The sequence below is a fragment of the Aythya marila genome (assembly GCF_965140915.1).
Source record: "Aythya marila genome assembly, chromosome: 3".
NCBI lineage: Eukaryota > Metazoa > Chordata > Aves > Anseriformes > Anatidae > Aythya > Aythya marila.
Window position 1 is genome coordinate 16,809,708 of NC_139044.1, and position 22,139 is coordinate 16,831,846.

The following is a 22,139-nucleotide window of genomic DNA, read 5'->3' on the forward strand; positions in this document are numbered from 1 at the left end:
GGCCGTTTTTTTCAGTTATTTATGGAGTTACTATCTCTACCCTGTCTTTCCATTCTGTAAATGAAGAAAGCAATGTGGACATATTTTTCAGTTCAACAAGAACAGCATCTGCACTAATGGTGAATGTATGCCTCATTTGTCCTGAGTGTCTTTTCAAAGAAATACTCAGAGCTTCTTTCTTGTCTGTATAGATTAATGGAACACCGCCTGGGCATCCATTGGGGAAATTATCTGTGGTCAGTATAACAGGACAAGGGGTGACTTTGAACGGTGTTGAGAATGGCTTATTTCTTGTTACACTTTGGAACCAGGAACTAACAAAAGGAGCATGAAGAAAATTAATTTATTTTTCTCTTTTATATTTCATGTATGGAGAGAGATGGAGTTTTCCTTAAAGGTTGCTTAGTGAGAGATGCTATTAACTTTATGGATTTTTTTTTCTGTTCAGAGTTGCAAAAGGTGATAGAAATGCATGTTGGATAACAGAGACCATATCAGGAGGAGGTGGCAAAATCATTTCAAAATATTTCCTGAGATTTATAGCAGTTTCTGCACAATTTAAACTGTTGCATTTTAAGGAGTAGTGGCAGCTTTCAATTTTAAGTTTAAAATGTGTTAACTACCCCATTTATTTCAATTATATGATTAACTCTGGAGAGCAGTAATTCCAATTTAACTGTTCTATGTTGGTTCTCAGTACTGCACCTCAGCTATTTTTAAATCCTCTAGAGAAAGCAAGTGTAAACTCTGCAATAAAGAAATTCATGACTACATAATCTGAAATCCCTCTATCCATCTTTAAACATTTTCTATCACTATTCAGAATGCTACTTTTGTTGGAGAGGAGGGTGCTGAGCTGTTTGTTCACTGTGTTAATTGATGCTTAAAACAAAAATACAATTCTGCAGATACCTTTATTGCATTATGCCAACAGTTCAGTTAGTATAATTGCACGCAAAGAACAACCAAATGTAATTTTCTTTTACTTAATACTCGCTCTGCTGTTCCTTTCAGCTACTTCATCTGATTAACTAATGTGACTCAGAGTTCTTCCGAGAAACAGCTATGTAAGTACTTGTAACAGGACTCTCCCTGACAGAAAAGAAAATCTGTGCAACCACTAGGTGCCGTGGGGAAAAGACTGGAGCTGAAGAAAAATTGTAATCCAGTCCAGAAAATGATTTGATGACAGTTTCTATGCAAGAAAGTAGGATCACACAATGGCAGACTGGACGGCACAAAACATCACAATATTTGAGGGGGAAAAGCTTAACATTTTTGTTTGTTTTACAACACACTATTTTTGTTCTGTATGACCTGATACAAGTAAGTTGGCAGTGGGATAGATGAGAAGCTGAAACATCAAAATAGAGGCTATCCTCATGGTATTTACAGCCTACTCAGAAGCAAAAGAAAGCTTTAATTAAAGCTTGAATACTCTGTTTCTTGTCTCCTTTTGCTTACTGAGAATACTATTTTTTCTCTTCCCAACTTCCATTATTGTCATTCATTTTCCTAGAGTTCCTCACTAGTGATCTCTGTCTATGCATGAATTTCCCATATTCTGGCCTTGTCTGTAGAAGGAAATCACACTGGTTTGATTTAAATTGGCTTCTTAATTGGTAGTTGAACTCCCTGTAGAGAGATGCTCTGGTTTAAGCAGCTTTCAGTTTTACTTAAACTAATACCCAACTGATATGAAAACTAACCTGAAGTAAGCTTGGTTTACATGGAAATAAACACCACAAAACCTTTTATACAGATCTAACTATTTCAATGAAAAATCCCTGTTACACTAAAGTTACTTTAATCTTCTGGCATAAGTGGGCTTTCTTGCAACTTTTTTTGCAGGCTTCTTCCAGAATCAAGTTTCACCTGCAACATTTCAGCAAGGAGCTGGCATTCCAGTGAGTGACGTGTAAATTAATTGAAAAGGAAAGCCTTTGCCTTGCTCTGTGGCTATCTATCTCATGGCCACCTTGCACTGCAAGTGACTGGGCAAAGTACAACCTGCAGGGATGTTTTGTGTGTCAGTACTGGTCATCATCAATAAACTTGAGAGAATAACACCATCACAGTATGTGGAGAATAAGACCATAACTGGGGTCTTATTCTCCACGTAGCGTGTTCATCAGCCTGTGTGTTACACACAACAGTGTTGAATAGATCTCTGGAAACTTCAGGATCTTTTAGGGTGTGGCTGTGTTGTATGTTTCAAACCTTTTGCTGGACTCCTGTGTACAAGTCCTGGAGGAATGCCAAGCCATTATGAGTAATGGTAGGGCTGAAGCAATTCACTGGGTACGGGGCCTGAGAACAGAGAGGACAGGGACAGTGGCGGTGATAATTGTTCATCACTTCTGCTGAAACTGGATTTCTAAGGCAAAACCAGCAGGTGCATGTAAGAGCTTGTTCTCAGTTACAAAGGAGCAAATCTAGTCCCTTATCCTTGAAAGCAATGGAACTTGTTTGGATATACTGTCAGGTAAATAAAGTGGTACCTGTCTTTCAGATCGTACTTCCTGCTGTGCAGGCTGAGCAGGCTCAAGGACCTGGGGAAGGCATTTTATTATCCTGTTGTCTCCTGAGCTATAGAAACAGCATTTTCCTTGTTTTAATATGATTTCTTAAGAAGGAAATACTACAGCCTGTGATCCATCACACAAGCCAAAGATCACATTAGCTGTAATTACTTTTGGCTGAGCTCATATCGGTCAATGCAGTCTTTGGGACTTCAGGGTGGTGCTGATCCTGTTATTTCACTAAAGCAACAGTAAATATGGGCCCATGAAAGCAACAGCCTTGACAGACTCAGCCTGAGGTTTCTTAAATGCATTATAGGATGTAGAAAGTAACAAGATTAAATCTGGGTAAAATGCATAGCCCAGGGACCAAACAAGCATCTGCACTGTTTACTGAGAGTAGGGACTGAGAAACACAAAGGGAAAAGGTGATTTGGTATTGTGGAGACACTCAGAAATGTAATGACTTCCCACTGCAAGAAGCTGCAGCACAAGTTTGCTGATGTATGCCCTGCCTGCACCAAGAGGGCACAAAGAGGGAAAAAATGCTGTAGGAGTGATTTCAAACCCCAAGGGCTAGAGACAATTTTTTGGAAGAGACTTGAACAGGATGGAGGATCAAATGCAGAAATTAGGCAAGATGGCTTCAATATCACAGGAATTGCCTTGAACCTTCACCCGGAGTTCAATACAGATGATTTCTATTGCTCAAAGTACCTCAGTGACCTTTTCTTCTACCTCCATAGAATTTGACTCCCATTATTTCTACTTTCCAATCATTTCTTTAAATTGCATTCTCCAGATAGAACAGGGAATAGAGGAGCTAGAAGATGTGTCCTATCATATCAGACCTAGTGAGAAGAAGGAGACAAAAAAAGTAATAGCAGGGAGAAGCCTATGGCCATACGATTTCTGGCCTAACACCTACACACTCACTTTAGATTAACTTTGTGTCCAAAGTTCAGGCCAATTTCCAATCTGATACTGGTATCTAATGGCTTTTGTGTTACTAAAAGAGTAGGTATCCTGGATAGAAAAATACAGCAGGCTTGGGCAACTACATTACCACGTAAGCATGGACACTCCTATGGAAAGTCCATAATCTACACTTGTGTGCGGATCCTACCTAAAAACAACACTGAAAGCACTTGAAAAGCGGTTCAATTTAGGCAGGTAATGGAGATACAGGTATCAAAGGAGACATTTCAAAGGATCCACTAGGGGGAGTGGTGCAACAGAATTGTGCTGGGCCTATAACACAGAGGACAAGACATCAAAACCATCCTCTGCTGCAGGCTTCAGTCCCCACCTGGAGTACTGCAGACACATCTGGGACGCCCAGCATAAGAAAGATGTGGAACTTTTAGAGTGGGACCACAGCAGGGCCAGAAAGATGATCAGAGGGCTGGAGCACCTCTCCTATGAAGAAAGGTGCTCTCTAGCTGGGGATGTTCAACCTGGAGAAGAGAAGGCTCAGAGGGGACCATATTGTAGCTTTTCAATACTTAAAGGGGGCTTAAAGAAGATGGAGAGCAACTTTTTGCTAAGTCAGATGATGACAGGAGAAAGGGGAATGGTTTTAAACTAAAAGAAGGATGATTTAGTTTAGATATTAGGAGGAAATTTGCCTCAATTCAGGTGCAGAATCTGACACTTGCTCTTGTTCAATTTCATGTGATTGGTGATTGCGCAGCCCTCTAATTTGTTAAGATCTCTTTGCAAATCCTCTCTACCCCTGAGGGAGTAAACAGATCCTCCTAATTTAGTATCATTTGCAAATTTACTTAGCATGCATTCAAGTCCTGCCTCCAGATCATTTATGAAAACATTAAAGAGAACCCTAAAGCATAGCATCCTCTCATAAGGGCTCATTCTCCCTATCTAATACATCACTTCTGCACTTTTCTTGCTGCATGATGCTCAGAACAGAAAATATCAACAAACTCTACTTAATGGGAACTCTTGGCCTACACTACAGACATCAGCCTCCACCACCACAACTAGAGCTCACTGCCTAATTCAGCTTTTCAAGCAGGCTTTGAAGACTGTGTTGAGCTTTTGATTGCACTGGCCAGACTGCTGCTGGTATCAGAGCTGACTTAACATGAGCTCATGTGTTTCAACAGTACGCTGCAGGTAGAAGAGTGAAGCATAATGTAGAATAGAACAAATCCCTGGGCTTACTCACAAGGTAAAGGAGGCATATACCAACCATGCCCCTGTTCTCTAACTTAAGAGAGGTGATATTTTAAATCAGCAGGCGTCTACAGCCCTATGTGAGGAAGAACAGCTTCACACAGTGCTAAGGGTGGCATTTGTAGCAAATCCATGTTTCTCTCTTGTAGTCATCCTTCATTTACATGGTCAGTCCTGCTCCCCCAGATAGGTCTGGAGTGCTGTCCCAGGTTAGTTGTGGCCACCTGAACTGAATCAGGAAGAAAAACCAGCAAGGAAGAGGGAAAAGTGGTAGACTGTAATAGAAATGCATATGTAGCTCCTAAAACATATATTAGAATGTGTGGGCAAGCCTGGAATGGGAAAGAGACAAATGCCTGGGAGACAGTGATGTGATGGGAAAGGAAAGGAAATCTTGCATAATTTTGTATCACACCATTACAACTAAGCTGGAAAGGGGAACCAGGGCAAGAACCAAGTATACAAGACTGCCATTTCTGACAAAAATTATGTCTTTAAAATCAAGTCCCATGCTGTACTTTTTCAAATGAGGAATGAAGATATTACTGAAAAAAGGGAAAAGTTTGAATTCTGTTATTTCAAACCAAGCTTATATTAACTACAGATGAGTGTTTAGGTTACCACATGCTGGACTCAGTGAATTTTGACACTTTGGTTTGATTCCTTCCTATTTTTAAATGATCATGAGATCAAATAAATCTGTTTTACAATTTAAAAGCAATCTTTACTTTAAGAAGAGCCTCACTCTAGTTCTTTTCTTTCACAAGCCTGCAATCAAAATCCAAGTTGCAGTTAATAGCTAAAGGTAATTGTTTTCTACATTTTTTTGTTTGTTTGAAAGAGACTTGGGAAAAGATCTGAGGAAAGGCTTTGGTTAAAAAGAAGGGAAAAAAAAAAAAGAATCATAGAATCATATTGCTTTTAGCCACATTCAGTTGAAATCTGTACTTGTTAGAAACCTGCTGTCTGAGAATGCTTCTCAGATCAGACAATTACCTGCTGGACCAGAAATGGGGGCAGTGCTGAGTTGGAGATTTCCCAGAAGCTTTTGTTCCCATCCAAACTTTTTCTTGCCACCTCTACTAGTGAGCAAATTGCTTGAGTCTGGGGTAGTACTTCGAGGTATCTTCTCGCCATTGACTAGAAAACAAGAAGTCACAGATTGATTATCACTGTGCTGAGTCAGCATGTAATAAAAAACTCAAGCTAAATTAACAGCTGGAGGCTTCTCTGCTGGGAATTAAGAGCCTGCAGACACAGGATATAATAATATTAAAATGAAAGGACAGATTGACTTTCCATTGCTGTAATGGGAACTGTGACAAATGAAAAATAAACAGGAATGGGTGGTAGACAAAACAGCAAATGAATTAAGACACAAAAGAGAAATACAGAACAATCTCTAGCAAGTGCTAGAAAGTTTCTCTTTTAGCCAGTAAAAATTTGTATATTCTTTCTTAATTAGACTACTTTTAAGATCTCTTTGATTCTTTAGAATACTGGAACCTGAAGCTGAAGTTCTTGGTACTTATGCACAGAAACCAAAATGTATCACTGCATAAATGGAAACACTCATAGCCCCAGACAGCACAAACTAACAAAACACAAAGCAGATGAAACTTTATGACTGCTGTTGGATGAGGAAGTGGCTCAGAGGTTTTCAGTGTACTAAAGATGACAGAAGTTGTAGCCTCAAGCCTAGGAGATGAATGAACAAGGTTAAGTTACACCATTCAACCCAAGGCAGAGGTTTCCTGTATCCACGGTACCAATCCTCAAGTAAGTTGTTGGTCTGAGGTATAGAGTGACAGATCATTGAACACATTTACAAATTAAACATTTCAGTATGCATGAGATTATGAGCTAAACACAACTGTTCAATAAAAATCTAAATGGGGTGAATCTGGAAGCAGAGGTATAGACTGGGCATATTTTAAAGGCTGGTTGATCACAAAGTTTGGACCTAAATCCATATTTTTCCCAAAAGTAGGAGAGAGGAGAGATCAGGATGATTCAGACTAAAAGGCATGTCAGTCCAAATAAAAAAAAAAACACCAACAACCTTGTTCCAATTCAACTGTAGCATTGTGCCCAATGTTACTGCAAAGTTAGTGTCAATCACTGCCTGTCTTTTCCTAGCCAGAGTCCAACTGTCATTCATTTTGATAACTGTCACACAGCAAGCCAGGTCGTGTGGAACTCTGTAATCACAGACTGGCTTCTGCATCAGCCTGTGCAGGTAGGTGATGCTACTGTCTTAGCTGGAAACTGACTCTCCCACACCATACGTCTTACTATCCATTTACTGCCAGACTCGGAACCCATTCACTAGTCAGTTCTTCTAAAAGGGTACGAATCTGAACAGTCTCCTTCATCTTAGCACAAGTATTTCAGAAACGTACCTTTTTTCAAGAGTCTTTTGAAGAGAACAACATGCAACCCCCTCCCCACAGTTTCAACCCCTCTCCAAGTTTCAGTTGCATAGCAAATAAAAGGCAAACCACTTGCAGATAAAAGGAAAACTTACTTGTTAAATAACAGTCCAGACTAAGGGAGACATTGTCAAAAGCAATAATGGCATCAGATCCTTCTTCCCATGAAGCGATGATCTGAAACCAAAACCTGCACAGATTGGAAGAACAGGGCTTAAAGTCTGCTAAAGGGACAGAACAGAGCTGTTCACAACTAAAGCAGTTTTAGAAGGGAGAAATAAAAAGCTTTTCTTTCATATACAAAATTATTAAATTGATAGAGAAAGCATCCTAACCCCTGACAAGCAAAGAGGATCAATCTTGCGAGGGGAGCTGCACATGAATAGACAGAAAAATGAATATGGCCCCTTGTCCTTCCAGGGGCTTACAGCCTGAAGCAGGTGCCAGTACTTGTGCTGGGGGGTGTCAGGACAACAGTTAAAATACCCTGAACTTCTGGCACAAAAAAATCAGACACGTAAGGCGATTTTATTCTCACAAGTGTTTTGAACCCAAAAGTGCTAGGAAAAGTAAGTAGGCTGGAGCTTCTGATGTCATTTAGGAGTTTTTTAAAAGAAGCTGACAAAAGCTGAAAGAAATTCAGTAAGTATTTGGGACTGCTTGAGGAAGCCAAGGATATCTAACAGTCCTGGCAGTCAACCCTCCCTCCTTCTCCCCGCCCCAAAACAAACAAAAAAACCAACACCAAACGACCACCACCACCACAAAACACAAGAACTGTGTAGTCCATAGGAACTGGAGAATTCTTTATCTCCTTGTTGAAGCTCTGCAGGTTTGCCTTACAACACTTCCATATTCTCATCTGGCTTTTGCAGGGAGTAGGTTTTTGCCACTCTGATGTTACCAAAAGAAAGATCACTGTAAAATCACCCGCAGTGGTATTACAAGTCAGCAGGTAGAGCAAAAATAACATACAACCTAGTATTTCAAATCTGATAGTATACAGACCACAGCATTTTTTTAGGGCTTTCACAGATTTAGGTTTTCTCTTTGCTTAGTAAATGCATGTTCTCCTGATGCATATCTGTCACATTAAGTCCAAATACTGTCCTTATGACAGAAGAACAATTTATAAAGCACTTGACCACGGCCTGGAAATCAGATACGATATCAAAAGGTTGTATCAAAACTAGAAAAACATGAAGACAGCATATGATACAAGCTGCAAGAGAATAAAAAATGTTATTTAAACCTTGTTCAATTTTGTATCTTGATGTCTTACAGTGCCTTAAGTTAGAGCTGTTTATGTGTTTCTTTAATGTACATAACTTCCTTATGGTTCCTACTTCTAGATTTTGGAATAAGATTTTAGCTAGAATGTGTATTCTTGCAGTTGTTCCAGTTTAGATGACAAGTTGATGAACAAAGTATTTTTGTGGAGCACTCCTATTTATTTTAAAAGGCTGTACAAATCCTGTTTCCTGCACTGCTGCAATAATCAAAATGCCAGCAGAATTTTCTTCTCACAGCTTGTAGTCCTTTATGTATGGTTTTTGGTCTAAAACATTTTATCTCATCTTTTTGGCAGCTATCAGTATTCTTACATTAGTCTTGTTGCCTCCTGCTGTTTTTCAAATCTACCCTTTCTGTCACCAACAAACCAAGCTCACAAAAGAATAACCAAGTGACACACCTGTCACAGAGCACTGGCCCTGGTACTGAGCCCTGGGGGACTCCACTAGTGACTGGCCTCTAACTGGATTTAATTCCATCCACCACGACTCTTTGGGCCTGGCTACCCAGCCATTTTTTAACCCAACGAAGCGTACGCCAGTCCAAGCCACGAGCAGCTGGTTTCTTGAGGAGAATGTTGTGGGGAACGGTGTCAAAAGCCTTGCTGAAGTCAAGGTAGACCACATCCACAGCCTTTCCCTCATCCACCAAGCGCATCACTTTGTCATAGAAGGAGATTAGGTTCATCAAGCAGGACTTGCCCTTCATAAACCCATGCTGACTGGGCCTGATCGCCTGGCTGCCCTGCAAGTGCTGCGTGATGACTCTCAAGATAACCTGCTCCATGAGCTTCCCTGGCACTGAGGTCAAACTGACAGGCCTGTAGTTTCCTGGGTCAGTCCTCCGGCCTTTCTTGTAGATGGGTATCACATTTGCTGGCCACCAGTCGACTGGGACCTCCCCTGATAGCCAGGACTGCTGATAAATGATGGAAAGCAGCTTGGCCAGCTCCTCCGCCAGATCTTGGCGAGTGGCTGCAAAATGGCGGCAGCGCCCGGTTGAAATGGCGCCGCTGGCTCTGCCTGTGCCTTGTCAGCCTCCCTCACGAGAGCTGCCGGGTCCTGGCGGCTCCCTCGGCTGTCTCGAGTGGCCTCAATGACAGAAAAAAAGCCCTACTGCCTCGATCCCTCCACTCCACCACAGAATGCATCTGCCCCAGAGCCAATCTTGGCGAGAGATGGATAAAAAAGACGAGATGGACACTTGTGTAAAGGTGTAAAGGCTACTGTTCATCTTTTTTTTTTTGTACTTACAGGCAACTGAATACTTCTGAAAATATTTCTGGGCAATTTCCTGAGCAGAACATAAGCTTCATGCTGCAAGGTGTTAACCTTTGATGGCCATGTCCTGCCTCTCCAGACAACAAAAGGTTGTTCTTTCATGAGTTATCACACGGTCAGCCCCTCAGAGCAGGAAAGCATGATACAAAACAGTATTTCTGTCATGGAGGAAAATGCCATCTATTTGCCTATACAAGAATGCAATAGGTTGTGTTTTACTTAAGGGAGAGCCTTGCCAGTTTCAACTTCATGAACACTGGGAACAGCACACATAAAAAGTTTCTTGAAGTTCACCAGGGATGAAAAAACTGGTAGAAAAAGCCCCAAAACAGAAGAATTATGTGAACATCAAACACTGTCAGGACCATCAATGCTGCTCTGGTTTCCTATTAATCTGTGTTTCTTTTTTCCTTTTTCCTTTCTTTCTCCTCCTTCTCCTTCTCTCTCTCTCTCTTTCTCTTCCTCTTTCTTTCTTTTTCTTCTTGTTTTAAACACAAATGCAGGTTCACTACAAGCCTTCTCTTGAGACAAGAATTTCTGCAACAAATAGTTCATCTTTTTATCTTCTCCAATTTAATGCCGCTATTAATTTAGAAATATGATGTCTTTCAAATTCCACTGAAACACGATCATCAGTTAACCAACATTTCCATCATTAGCTTTGGTGGTTCTAGTTTAATGGGCTAATTAAGGGAAATTTAATCAAAACTGAAGATGGAAATGTCACACATCAGTGAGAAAGGAAAAAAAAAAAAAAAAAGCCACACAGATGATCTCATTCCCTTCCCCTCCTTTTTCTTCCTTCTGTTTGATCCTATACTTACTGAAATCAATGAACCAATTCCCACTGACTTTGCCAAAGCTGATAACGAAACATCAAAAAGCATAGGCTGCTGTGGTGGCTTAGTGTGATGCTGTAGGTGACAACATCTCACTGGTATTTTCACACAGCTCCAGGTGGGCTATGCTGACTACGCAGCCAATACTTGAACTAGTACCTATACAGCACATATACTGATCCACCACACCATATACACATATTCACTGTTAACACAGACGCTTTGGTGGATGGCAATGCAAGACCATTCCTGAAGGTAAATATATAGAAGCAGTAAAACTAGTGCTGGCAATTTTGTCACAGCTTTGTTGTTTATTAAATTCCAGCAACATCCTCACATGGAATGCAATATTATTCTGGATAACTCTGTGTTTGTAAGATAGATTTCTTCATAAGAATCAAAATATGCCTGCTATGAGGGGTTTTAATGACTTCGATATCAGAAAAAATGTTACTTGAGGACTGGTGGAAATTACTTTTTTCTGTCTCTTCTTCTATTTTATTTGAATCCAGGAGCACAGATAGAAAAAAAAAAGCTCTTTAGATGTCTGCCAATTGGGAAGTACAAGTTACAAGCTGAGCTGTAAACGGAACTCATAAAAAGGCCCCTTTTAAGAATAAAAAAATAAAAAATTAAAAAATTAATAAACTGCTTGAGGCTGATGGGAAATGTGGTACCAGGTGGGCAAAGAAAATAAAAATAAAAATTCAAATCTCCCCTTTGTGAACATCACCTCAGTTGTTTGAAGGATTCAAGTTTTACTTAAATTTAAAAAACACTCAAGGCTGACTGCTGATCAAATACCTCAGAATCACGGATAAGAAGTGCCACCAAAGGCATAACAAATTGTTTTCCTTTGATTTGTTTCTTTGGCCCAACTCATGAAATTAGAATATAGATGAACAGTTCTTTGAAAGGTAGGACCAAGCATATTCCAATTCAGTCAAATCTGACACAGAAACAGGACAACAGTGAACCTTCTGGACTGTAGTCTTCTCCACTCCTCACAATCTTTGAATCTTGGATTTGACTTCAGAATGGTCAGTATTTGAGCTTAAGGACATCATCTTGAGTTTTCTGTTCAGTTCAGGTCTTCTTTTTCCTTACTTACATTTTCCTTGATCCTAACAGAAGACTGTTAACCCCCCAAATATCTGGGGCTTATCTAAAAAGGGAAATATAGAACCAAAAGTATGAAAATATATCTATAATTATTTTGGTATAGCCGCCATGAAGACAAATTGTTTTGCTTATGTCAACTGTCTTTAGGCCTTCATTTTGCACAGAAATGTTAGCTTTTGGGTGTATTATGTCCTTTCCTATGTGGACAAAAATAAAAAGCATTCTCCTTGTATAGAGGACCTCAGAAAGCTCATTGTATGTGAATTCTCTGCAGCTTCCTCCCTTCATTAGCAACTCTGAATTCCACCTAAATTTTGTCCCTGGCTCATATGGACCTTCCAGGTTTCCATTATCCAGACCCAGGCAGCTGTCTTCATGCTATTATTTTAGAAAGGTTCATAATAATTATTTTTTTCTTTTTATCATAAAGACAAGGATTATTGAACAAGATTGAATATTCATCTCCCCTGTAGTCAGTCTCCCATGAAGTGACACAATCACATTGTACCTTTATGTACAGATGCCATTCCATAACTTGTAATGTTTTGCCTCTGATGGAACTGATTTCTCTTTCTACCTAGCTAAAATAATTATGGCTGAACTTGCTTGAGATTGAGGTACTTACAGAAGAGAAAAGTTTCAGGTCACTAACCCTTATTACATTCAGGTTCCCGCTAACTTCTCTGTTAAAAATGATGCATTGTTAGCTCACCTCACAAATGACGTACTATTTGGGATAAAAGACATATTTAGGTGGAATGAGATTATTTGGAGAACTACAAGCATATTAACCAAACTCAGTTACAGTGATAGAATTGCCATGTAGGAAGTTACTTACTAGCCAGTAATAAAGGTTGAGTTTCAAAGGTGTTATTAAGGGCAACCATGCAGAATATATACTTGTACAAAATCTGTCACACTGCACACACCATCACCAAACCCCACTTTTTCAGATTAACAGAACAGCCTTCACCAGAATAATTCTATTTCAGAAGGTGAACATTATCAAACATAGTTAATGATACAAAGCAGCAGGAATTTGGGGTTTTATAATCATGGCAGAGCCTTTGAGATGACAGGTCCACTGGGGCCTGATGGCACCCACCTGACTTCATGGGGGAAACATTTCTTAGCTCATAAACTGGTAAGACCGATTGAGAGGGCTTTAAACTAGGATTGATGTGGGATGGGGGATACCATTAGGAATACTGAGGTTAAACCAAGGGGTGGCACTGTCTGAGGGTGGCAAAGCTAATGGGAGCACCCATGCTACTCTAGGGAGCACTGTGGGTTCAGGAGCACATGAAATGCTTGTATACCGATGCATGCAGTGTGAGGAACAAACGGGACAAACTGGAGCCTTTGGTCCTTTCCCAGAGCTATGATATAATTGGTATTTGTGAGACTTGGTGGGATGAGTCCTGTGACAGGAGTGCTGTTCAGGAGGACTATCAGCTGTTCAGGAGGATTATGCAGGGCAGGCGAGGCAGGGGTGTTGTACTATATGTAATGGAGAGATTAAATTGTACAGCCCTTGCCATTAGGGATAACATGGAATCACCTGAAATGTTCTAAGAGTGTTTTTCTGCCAAAATATAATCCACCCCCCCAACAACTTTCTTAAACATTTGAGGTGTCTGTTTCTAAAGATAGAAGCAGTCTGATTTCTTGAAACTTGTCCTTCCTTGAAGGGCAATAAGCCAAACACAAAAATTATGGCTAAGCAGCTTTTGAACAAGCATGCTTTTGAGCAGCCTTAGGGCATATTATCTTGTTATTAATAACGCTTTCAATTCAGCTTCCCAATCAAATTGGATGACGCTTTAATTTTGTGTGGAACTGGTACATTAGTGTACTTTATTCAAGAGCTTCACTTCTGTAGGATGATTTAAGGTTTCTGCTCCTCCTGTAGGAATATTTGTAATACCCTGCTTCACTTGTCTAATGCACACCCTCATAGCTACAAACATGGGAACCAATTAGAAAAAGACAAACAGCAAGCTTTCAGCAGCACCATCATAGAATTCACGTCAAGTAAATAATTCTTACAGTTCATTAAGACTATCAGTCATTTATCTCCAAAGATAAATGCAATAGCATAAATGCAATACTGTAGTCTCCCCAGTACCACTTCAGTGTATCACTTCCATAGAGTTCCTAAGTTGTACATCATTCTGGATTTCCTGAGAAGCAGACTTCAAGATGGTGAGAAAGGTGCCTGCAGTATTTTCAAGTCTCACAGGAAGGACTGGTTTCAACTAAATCAGTCTTTATAAAAGTCTTTAAAACAGTACAATTTCTGTGAAAATATAAGGATTAAAAACTTTTCAAGAGACACCAAAACTTCAAAATTGTCTTTGCTTAAGTCTTAACCTCCAACAAACCCTTCTCTCAGTGAATGAACCCAGCTGTCTTTCTCTGTAAGTAATGGGGAAATAAGGATGTCAAAAACTTATACATAATAGCACTGTATATCAGATGGACCTGTGATTCCACATGAACCACTACTAGCCTAGTTCCTAAGATCAAAGTATTCTCTGTCTGTCTGTGCAACCAGAGAGAATTTAAAGAAAAGCAATAGTATAAGAGTACAGAATAATTCAGGTAAAAAACATTCCCATGGCAACATTAGAAAATTAGTCACATAAATAATAATGGCAAAATATACCATTCTTCAAAGTAAACACAGCTGAAGGGAATGAAGCAACTAGGTATTTTTACAAATGGTACTTCAGCATTGACTGCACAATGCAGATATTTTTTAAATCTTTGACGCACGCATATTAATTATACATTCAGGACGAAAGCGTTGGCAGTGTCCTTGTTGTATTTGCAGCCTACATGCATCCCCAAGAGCCAGCAAGATAAAAGACATATTCATACAATGTTTGTTCAATTTTCTTATGAGGAAAACTATCCCTTAATGAAATCCATTATTTCTAGGGCGCATATTCCCCAAAAGACAAAGGACACCAGTGCTCATGACACAGACTGTAGATGCATCTTATCGCCTAAAGGCCAGGGCAGCAGGAGGTGAAGTGTGTTTGTGTCTTCTCTATAAAGGTCATAGGCCAGAGTACACACAAAAAGTAAACAACGGGAAACAGATTATTCCTTTAAAGCTGAGCTGTAAGAAACAGCTAAAACAACACTCTGTAAACAAGAATATGCTACCAGATTAAGCATATGCTACCAGATAAAACTATGCTTAAAGCCAGACTACAGTCATAACTGAGACCCCTTCATTAAGCTTATCCTCCCGTTACAGCTAACACAAAGGTATTCAGAAGCATCCTTGTCTTGATTTTGCAGCAGGTTCTTCTTCCCATCTCTTTCATCCTCAAATCTAAAGGTATTGGACACTGAGGACTTTGATATCCAGAAAAAATATAAACTACAGAGCTCACATCAACTCGAACAAATCACGTAAGAGGATTAAAACATGCTACTTAAATAATATGTGAGTACAACAAGCATTTCCAGTCGATGAAACAAAGACACATAAGTTTAAGCTCTTTGTCGTAGAACACCCAATTTGAGAACAACCACCATTCAGGAGTTTTGAAGTTCTGTGCTTTGCTCTAACTACTCAGAGTTTCAATCCCTGGCTTTGACAATATACCTCCCAGGGACAAAGCAGTTCCTCTCCCTGAGGGAACTATTTTTGGGAGTGATGTTGCCATTTTAATTGCCAACTAGCTAGTGATGAAGTGACTTATCATCGAGAAGGAGAATGATGAGGAGAGACTCATACCTATCCAGTATATCTGGGAGAGGTAAGATCAACCACTGCCATATTCCCAAACCTTTGCTGTTAGCCGAATACCATAATGTCCTGCTCTGCTCCTTTCCTGTCTTGTTCTCAACCAGCACCAAGGATATATTTCCCAGCAAGACACCATGGATGAGCCATGACATTCGTAGCTAGAAGAAAGAGAACACAAGAGATTAAACATCACAAACATTACCCAAAAGTTAACAAAATTCCCAACTCTTCTTTAATTTATTTGTTTTCTAATCACCAAGAATTCAATTCTATCTCCCTTATGTCCATGTAATCCTTTTAGAAAACTTCAGTTTCACCACTGGTGTAGAAAACTGTAATACTTAGCATATGCTATTTACTGTTGGAGCTAGTGGCCTTTCTTTTTATTAAAGTTGAGTCCAAAACAACCCTAGTTTTGCTTTCACATACATACTATAATTTTACAGGGTCAAGTTAGTACCTCTATTATCCACACTACAGAGATCACTCTCCCCTTAGATGCCTAAGAGGTTCAAGTTAAGGCAATTACACAAGTTAAGACTGATTATGTGACAAAACACCAAAACTCGTTTAGAGAAAATTTCAACTCCAGAGAAGAGCAAGGTCTTGCACTTGCCCTGCATGTGAACTCCTTCCTCTGTGTATGGAAGCGAGGGAAGATGATTTTCAGAGTCAGGACTGATATAATGATATGATTGGATGCGTTTGCATAGCATTTTGTTGCAAATTGTACATAAGCTATTGCAATTTTTAATGGGGGGGCTCTCTCCTTCTCATTTCTCTAATGGAAGAGGAAGGGTCTCATGGTCGTGACTAAACTTTAGTAAAAAATTTATAAATCTACTCTTTGATCCTTTTTGCTCCCCAGTCATGGAACGTCCAGAGTCGCTTTGTGACACAGCTAGGGAAGGGCTGAGTTCATACCCAGACGTTCACCAGAACCAACTGGTGAAAGAGGCTGCTGACAAAGGTTTGTGGTATAGGAGGCTGATGCCCACAGACTTCAGGATATTTGCATGGATATTCTTAACTGTTAGTACACACATGGCCTTAATGTCAGGTGACAATCAAGATTAAAGAACCTGATAGGCATTTTATGTTCCCTTCAATACCACTGGAACACCTTTCAGAAACGCTTAAGTCCTTTCCCTTGAGAAAAATTATCAGGACTAATCTCATTTTCTTTTCTTTTTTTTTTTTTTTTTTTTTATAATATCTTTGGAAACAGGACAATGACCAGGCTGATGCTAGTGGACATGTAAAGTATTCAACCTATAGGAGGAAAAACAACTCCTCTTACTGACTGTCCATATGTGAAGCAGTTTTAGTACCCTAATGTCAACACTACTGTAACACCCTATGTGAAATTTCTAATACAGATAAGTTGGGACAATTCCACTGTTCCATTTTGACAAGTCAAAATTTGAGAGGTAAAGCCTTTGAAGGTCCTACTACACAGGGTCTTTCAGACTTCTGTCTCCTCTGGAGACCTGCCAGACAGTGAGAGGCAACATCTACATGGTCAGAAGTGAGAAAAGAGCAAGCCTGTGATAGCTATTAATGTAACACTAGAGCAAAAGCTGAAGCAACTGATGAATTGGAATTGATGCCTTTGCACACATGTCAGCTGTTTGAAGGAAAGAAGTAGTTGGCATTAGATGTGGGAGATCAGCTCACTGGCAAAGTGCAATATGCAGACTCTAATGAACTGGCTCTGAGTGAATCGACTGTCACTGTGTCCAAATGGGCATTCCTGGCTATGATTTCTATGGCTTCTAAGCTTCACAGCAGGGCAGTGCAGGTCTTTTCACACCTGCTGCAGTGAACCAGAGCAGATGATGAGCTGGATGCCATAGTAAAGACTTCTGAATGGGGCTGGCATTCACTCTACAGAATACGGCATCAATGATGGCAGGTGGTACCATATACACAATGGATCCTGTAAACAGTGCAGGGGAACATTTGGAAAAATTGAATCTGGGCTGTTGGTGGCATATCCCTAACATTATACATCAAACATCTGCCTCTGTCTTAAACTAGCAGCAAAATAGAAGCTAGAAACATCATTGAGAAATTAATTAACCATTACAGGTAGACACTGGCTCAATGGCGCTTTGCTTTTTGGCTTTAGAACCCGCCATAACCAACGATTAGCTGTTCGTATGCAAACACTCTGACTAAGTAAATGAAACACTCTAAACTGATTTGGGCAAAATTAAATGGAGAGAGAACTCACAGTTAAGACAAGCATATTGTAGCAAAACTTGGGGCACATTGCCCTGTACTGTGAATATTATCTATAAAGAAGCCTTCTGGAGAATCCCCTTAGCCCCTGAGTTTGTGGAGTATCTGAACAGACAATCAAGAGACTCAATTCATCCAAGAAAGAACATTAATCCTCACCAATATCAACAAGGTTTTTGAGGTTTAACAGAGAGGTCAGGAAAAACAATGAGCGTACAAGCTGCATAATTTCAAGACCACCTGAGAAGTGAGCAAGACTGGCATTTTATTTTTGTATACTCAAAAGAAGTAAAATACTAAGAACCTTTAGGGTTAGGTTTGGGCCTGCTTACACCTGTGAATCTACTTTAGTTAGAAATACTTCAAGTCTTACCTGGCAGAAAAAGATAAATGATTGCCCATAGCAAAAATAACCAAAGAAAAGGGGAAAAGACGAACATGTTTAGAAGAGTGCTTGGGGTAAAGTATTTCTAAGACAGAGAAAAGCTTCTATCTGTCAAGGGAAAGGAAAGACAGACGTGGTGAAGGGCCTGGAACACAAGTCCTCAGAGGAGCGGCTGAGGGAGCTGGGGTTGTTTAGTCTGGAGAAGAGAAGGCTCAGGGGAGACCTCATTGCTCTCTACAACTACCTGAAAGAAAGGGGAAGAAAGGGAAGGGAAAGGAAGGAAAGGAAAACTTGGAAAAACATCTCATCATTAAATAGGAACCGAAGCTGCAAGTTGGATTACAGTTTATGTACAGTTAGACAATGGCTGCAGACGCTTTTGCCAAGTCTCAGTAAGAATTTGTACATGAATATGAAGTGTGTTTGAGGCATGAAGTTTATCACATTAGCAACACTGTGTTTCTTACTAGCAAGGAGAAATGTTTGTACACAACAATACAAGCAGAGTCATCTGTCTGAACTGCTGAACGATTTTGGCTTAAGAATAAGAAAGATGACCAAAACTTCTTGCTCTTGTTTTTTCCTCAAGATTAATAACTGTGCATGATCAGTCTCTTGTAGTCTGCTGAGACTTCTGCTTTTGCTTATAACATAAATATGCAAGCAAAAACCTTAAGTAAATGATAAAATGGTAATTAAACTGATCTGATTACGTAGTTTTAAAATATCTATGTGAGAAAGAGAAGCATATAACTTCAGATGAAGAAATTCCCATGCTATCTATTCTCATTTATTATTCATGTTTACTTTTATAAAATTAAGAACTGAATAAAAGTACCTTAATTTCTGGAAACAAGGAAACAAACAAAAATAAAGACAACATCAAAAGAGAAAAAAAGAGAAAAATGTTGTAATTTTGCTTCCAAAGTACTGTGGAGTGCTCAAACCTTCAAGAAATTTCAGATATTATAGATCATCCAATGATACAGAAGCAAGGTGTCAAAAGAAGCAAGAAGCAGTTTCTGTAAGAACAGAAACAGTGACTAAGCTGTAGAAATATTTTAAACCAGCATTTTAAAATAAAAAGGGTGCTAACAACATTTTGCAAAATAAAGCACATGAAAGGCTGTGCTAGAGGCATATCTATATTGCATTTTTTCATGCCCACAAATGTTATGAGTCAATGTTATTAGCATGTACCCTTCTAAGTTACATAAAACTCAAGGAATAAAGAGAAAAAGAGACACACTTTGTAGGTGCCATCATAGGGCTCAGAATGCACTCAAGGAATGATTTCTATTATTCATTTATGTGCTTAAAAAATACAACACTTTTGCATAAAAAAGAAAACTGAATTATTAACTGCAGAGCATGAAATCCATCTTTCATAACCTGACTGAGAGGGCAAACTTCTATTACACTCTTTTACATCAGCATATTATGTTCATTTTCTAGAGAGACTATGTTTAAGTTCAAAAAGTTATTTCAGGTTAAAAAAAAAAGTCTGGCTCAGTTTGGTACTTTTTTACGTTTCATGAAATAGCTTGTTGAAATGAAATGCATCCAAAAAAAACATTTTAATTATTTTAAAAATGGCCAAATGTACAAAGTTCTTTTACTATTACAGAGATTCTGTGATTCCCACTCAGAGGAGGGGAATGACACGATGAAGAAAATGGGAGAATAACAATTTTTTTATTGTTTAGTCTTTATAAATTCTGCCTTTAAATAAGGTCACTATTTGGATTAGTTCTTTGCAGTTTATGTGCCTTCCTATGCTCAATGACAAGTGTTTGTTTTTTTTTTTTTTTCTGATGAACTTTTACATGTGGGATAAAAAGACTATCAGTTTTGATTACTGTGACTCAGTTCTGGTTCCTGATGCATTTTCTGGGCTTTTTGTTGTGTCTCCCCTTTCTGGCAGCTTCAGGGTAATGGAGCATCTCTTCGTGGACTATGCGTACTGCTTCCTGCATTCCCCCAGGATTTACTAGAACTGCCAGTTTCCCTCTTCTGTATGAACTGGGCATTAAACACACAGTTGTTGGGTCAACAGGCAATGGACTCTAGTGAGTGTGCAGCACGAAAAGATAATGAAGACTGTCTGGTCTGCGAACAAGATACATTCTTTGAAGCCAGGATACTCTAGCAAAGATTTAATAAAACAACAAAAAGAAGAATAAACTGAACCAAGAAGAAAGAGCAGCATCACAAACTAACAGCTCTGACCTGCCAACAGCACTGAAGAACAAAGAAAATGAAAACATAAAGCTGCTCAAAAAAAACAGGAGCCAAGTCCAATACCAAGCTATATACAAAGTGCAAGGCAATTCCAAACGCGTGGGAAAGTACAGGCTGTCTTTGTTACTCTATCTCCTGCATGCATTTTTACTCTGTTCTCATCTTTTGATGCACGTAGGGCAGTACAGAATAGTCAGGCTGATTTTTTCCCTTTGTGAGTTAGAGAAGCGTCATGCAGGGCATGGGAAATGCTCGAGGAGCATAGCCTACAAGCAGCCCAGCATGTTCCTGGGCTCAAGGTGGGGAGTGTGCATCAAGGTATAACAGACAGATGAAGGGATGTGCCTGTCCTGTACTCAGAGGCAATACCTATGTTAAAGGTCATCCAGGCTCTGGAGTCTCCACCTGCTTGCATCACCACTGCTGTAAACAGTCATCCAGAACCTCAGCAGGGAAGGCATTCAGATCAGTCCACCCCAGTGTCTCCAGGGTGTTAGCAATCATTTTCTCAAACTGCTCAGTCTTCTCTGTTGCCAGTCTAACTATCACAGTGGGAGATTAAACAATCGGGCTGAGAGAGAAAAATGAGCCTGAAGCATTAGCAAACTCTTTGTGGCTGGCACCCACCATGGACAGTTTTGCTTGGCTGTTTCCTTATCAGCATTGAGTCCTGGTTTTATGGGTGTCTGGCCAGATGAGAGATCCCCCCTCAGCATAGTAAACTCTACTGTAGCAGGGAATGTTTCTTATTTGAGGTTGAATTAATTTCTATGTACAATTCAGGCTAAAGAGCAGCCTAAATAGTAGCTTCAGGAAACAGTGGGGCTAGTAGTGCCCCAGAGCTTGTGTAGCAAGGAAGGAGGGGAATCAAAATCAGCCAACTGTGGATGTCTGTTGGCCTCATTGTTGTTCTCACATTTGCAGCATAAGGACATAAGGACTAACATAAGGACAACATAAGGACCCAAGGCAGGTAGGCTCTAGGCACCCAAGTGAGGTGAATGAACTGTGTAGCTGGGGCAGCACATTCAACCACACCCCCAGGAGTTCAGCTGAACTGGCCATGATGATAATGGGGTAGGCATAAGATACAAGGAGAGGGAGGGATATAAAATAACTGGCCTGAAGACAGCCTCCATCATTTGTGTATATTGGTGCAGAATGCAAATCTGAGGTGAATCTACCTGTTGTACTGAAACAAGCTGTCAGAACTAACCACTATGGTAAGTGAACTTGCAAGGACAGCAGGCAGATATTTAAAGGAGTGTGTAAACTGGGTCAAATACAAGAGGGAGAGCAAGTTCATGGCTTGCTCTGACTGTGGAAGAATAAATGTGTCTCATTTGCACACACTTGATGAGATCCCTTTGCCATGTGAGTCATGAGCGAGCTTTGTCAATGGGGTTTCAGTTGCCAGAGAACCTGTCCTGGTTGTGACATGCCAGGTGGAGCTGTCAGCAGTGACACGTAGAAGAAAAATAATCTTTTAGTGCCTGACCTTGAGCTGGTTCAGTTGGGAATTGATTGAGGGTGAAAAAATACAGGATAGGATTATGGTATTTTCACAGCCTCTTTTCTGACCATAATTTCACTATACAGAAGTCGGTTGGCATCTATTGTTGGAATAAGTGCGTAGGGGGGAATATCTCCTTTCTCCTCTTGTGTTACACTGAAAGGTGGAATTAAATTATTCTGCTCACAGACAGATTGTTCCAGTAAAATAGAATTTGAAACCACAAGGGGCCCATTGAGAGGAGAAGCTTTTACACTATATGAAAATGCAAGAGACAAAACCCTTGCCAAACTCCTTTACTCTTTA

The 22,139-nt window shown here is 39.8% G+C and overlaps 1 protein-coding gene across 1 annotated transcript in view; it reads right to left on the reverse strand.

Annotated features, from left to right (window-relative positions):
* The window catches only part of ALK (ALK receptor tyrosine kinase), a gene marked incomplete at both ends in the record, with an annotated part of 285,134 nt that overhangs the window by 35,256 nt on the left and 227,739 nt on the right, over positions 1 to 22,139 (reverse strand). The window contains 3 exons of the mRNA XM_082756089.1: positions 5,715 to 5,858; positions 7,246 to 7,340; positions 15,439 to 15,608. Of these exons, the coding sequence (XP_082612215.1) occupies positions 5,715 to 5,858; positions 7,246 to 7,340; positions 15,439 to 15,608 (409 nt within the window). The remainder of the gene's footprint in view (positions 1 to 5,714; positions 5,859 to 7,245; positions 7,341 to 15,438; positions 15,609 to 22,139) is intronic.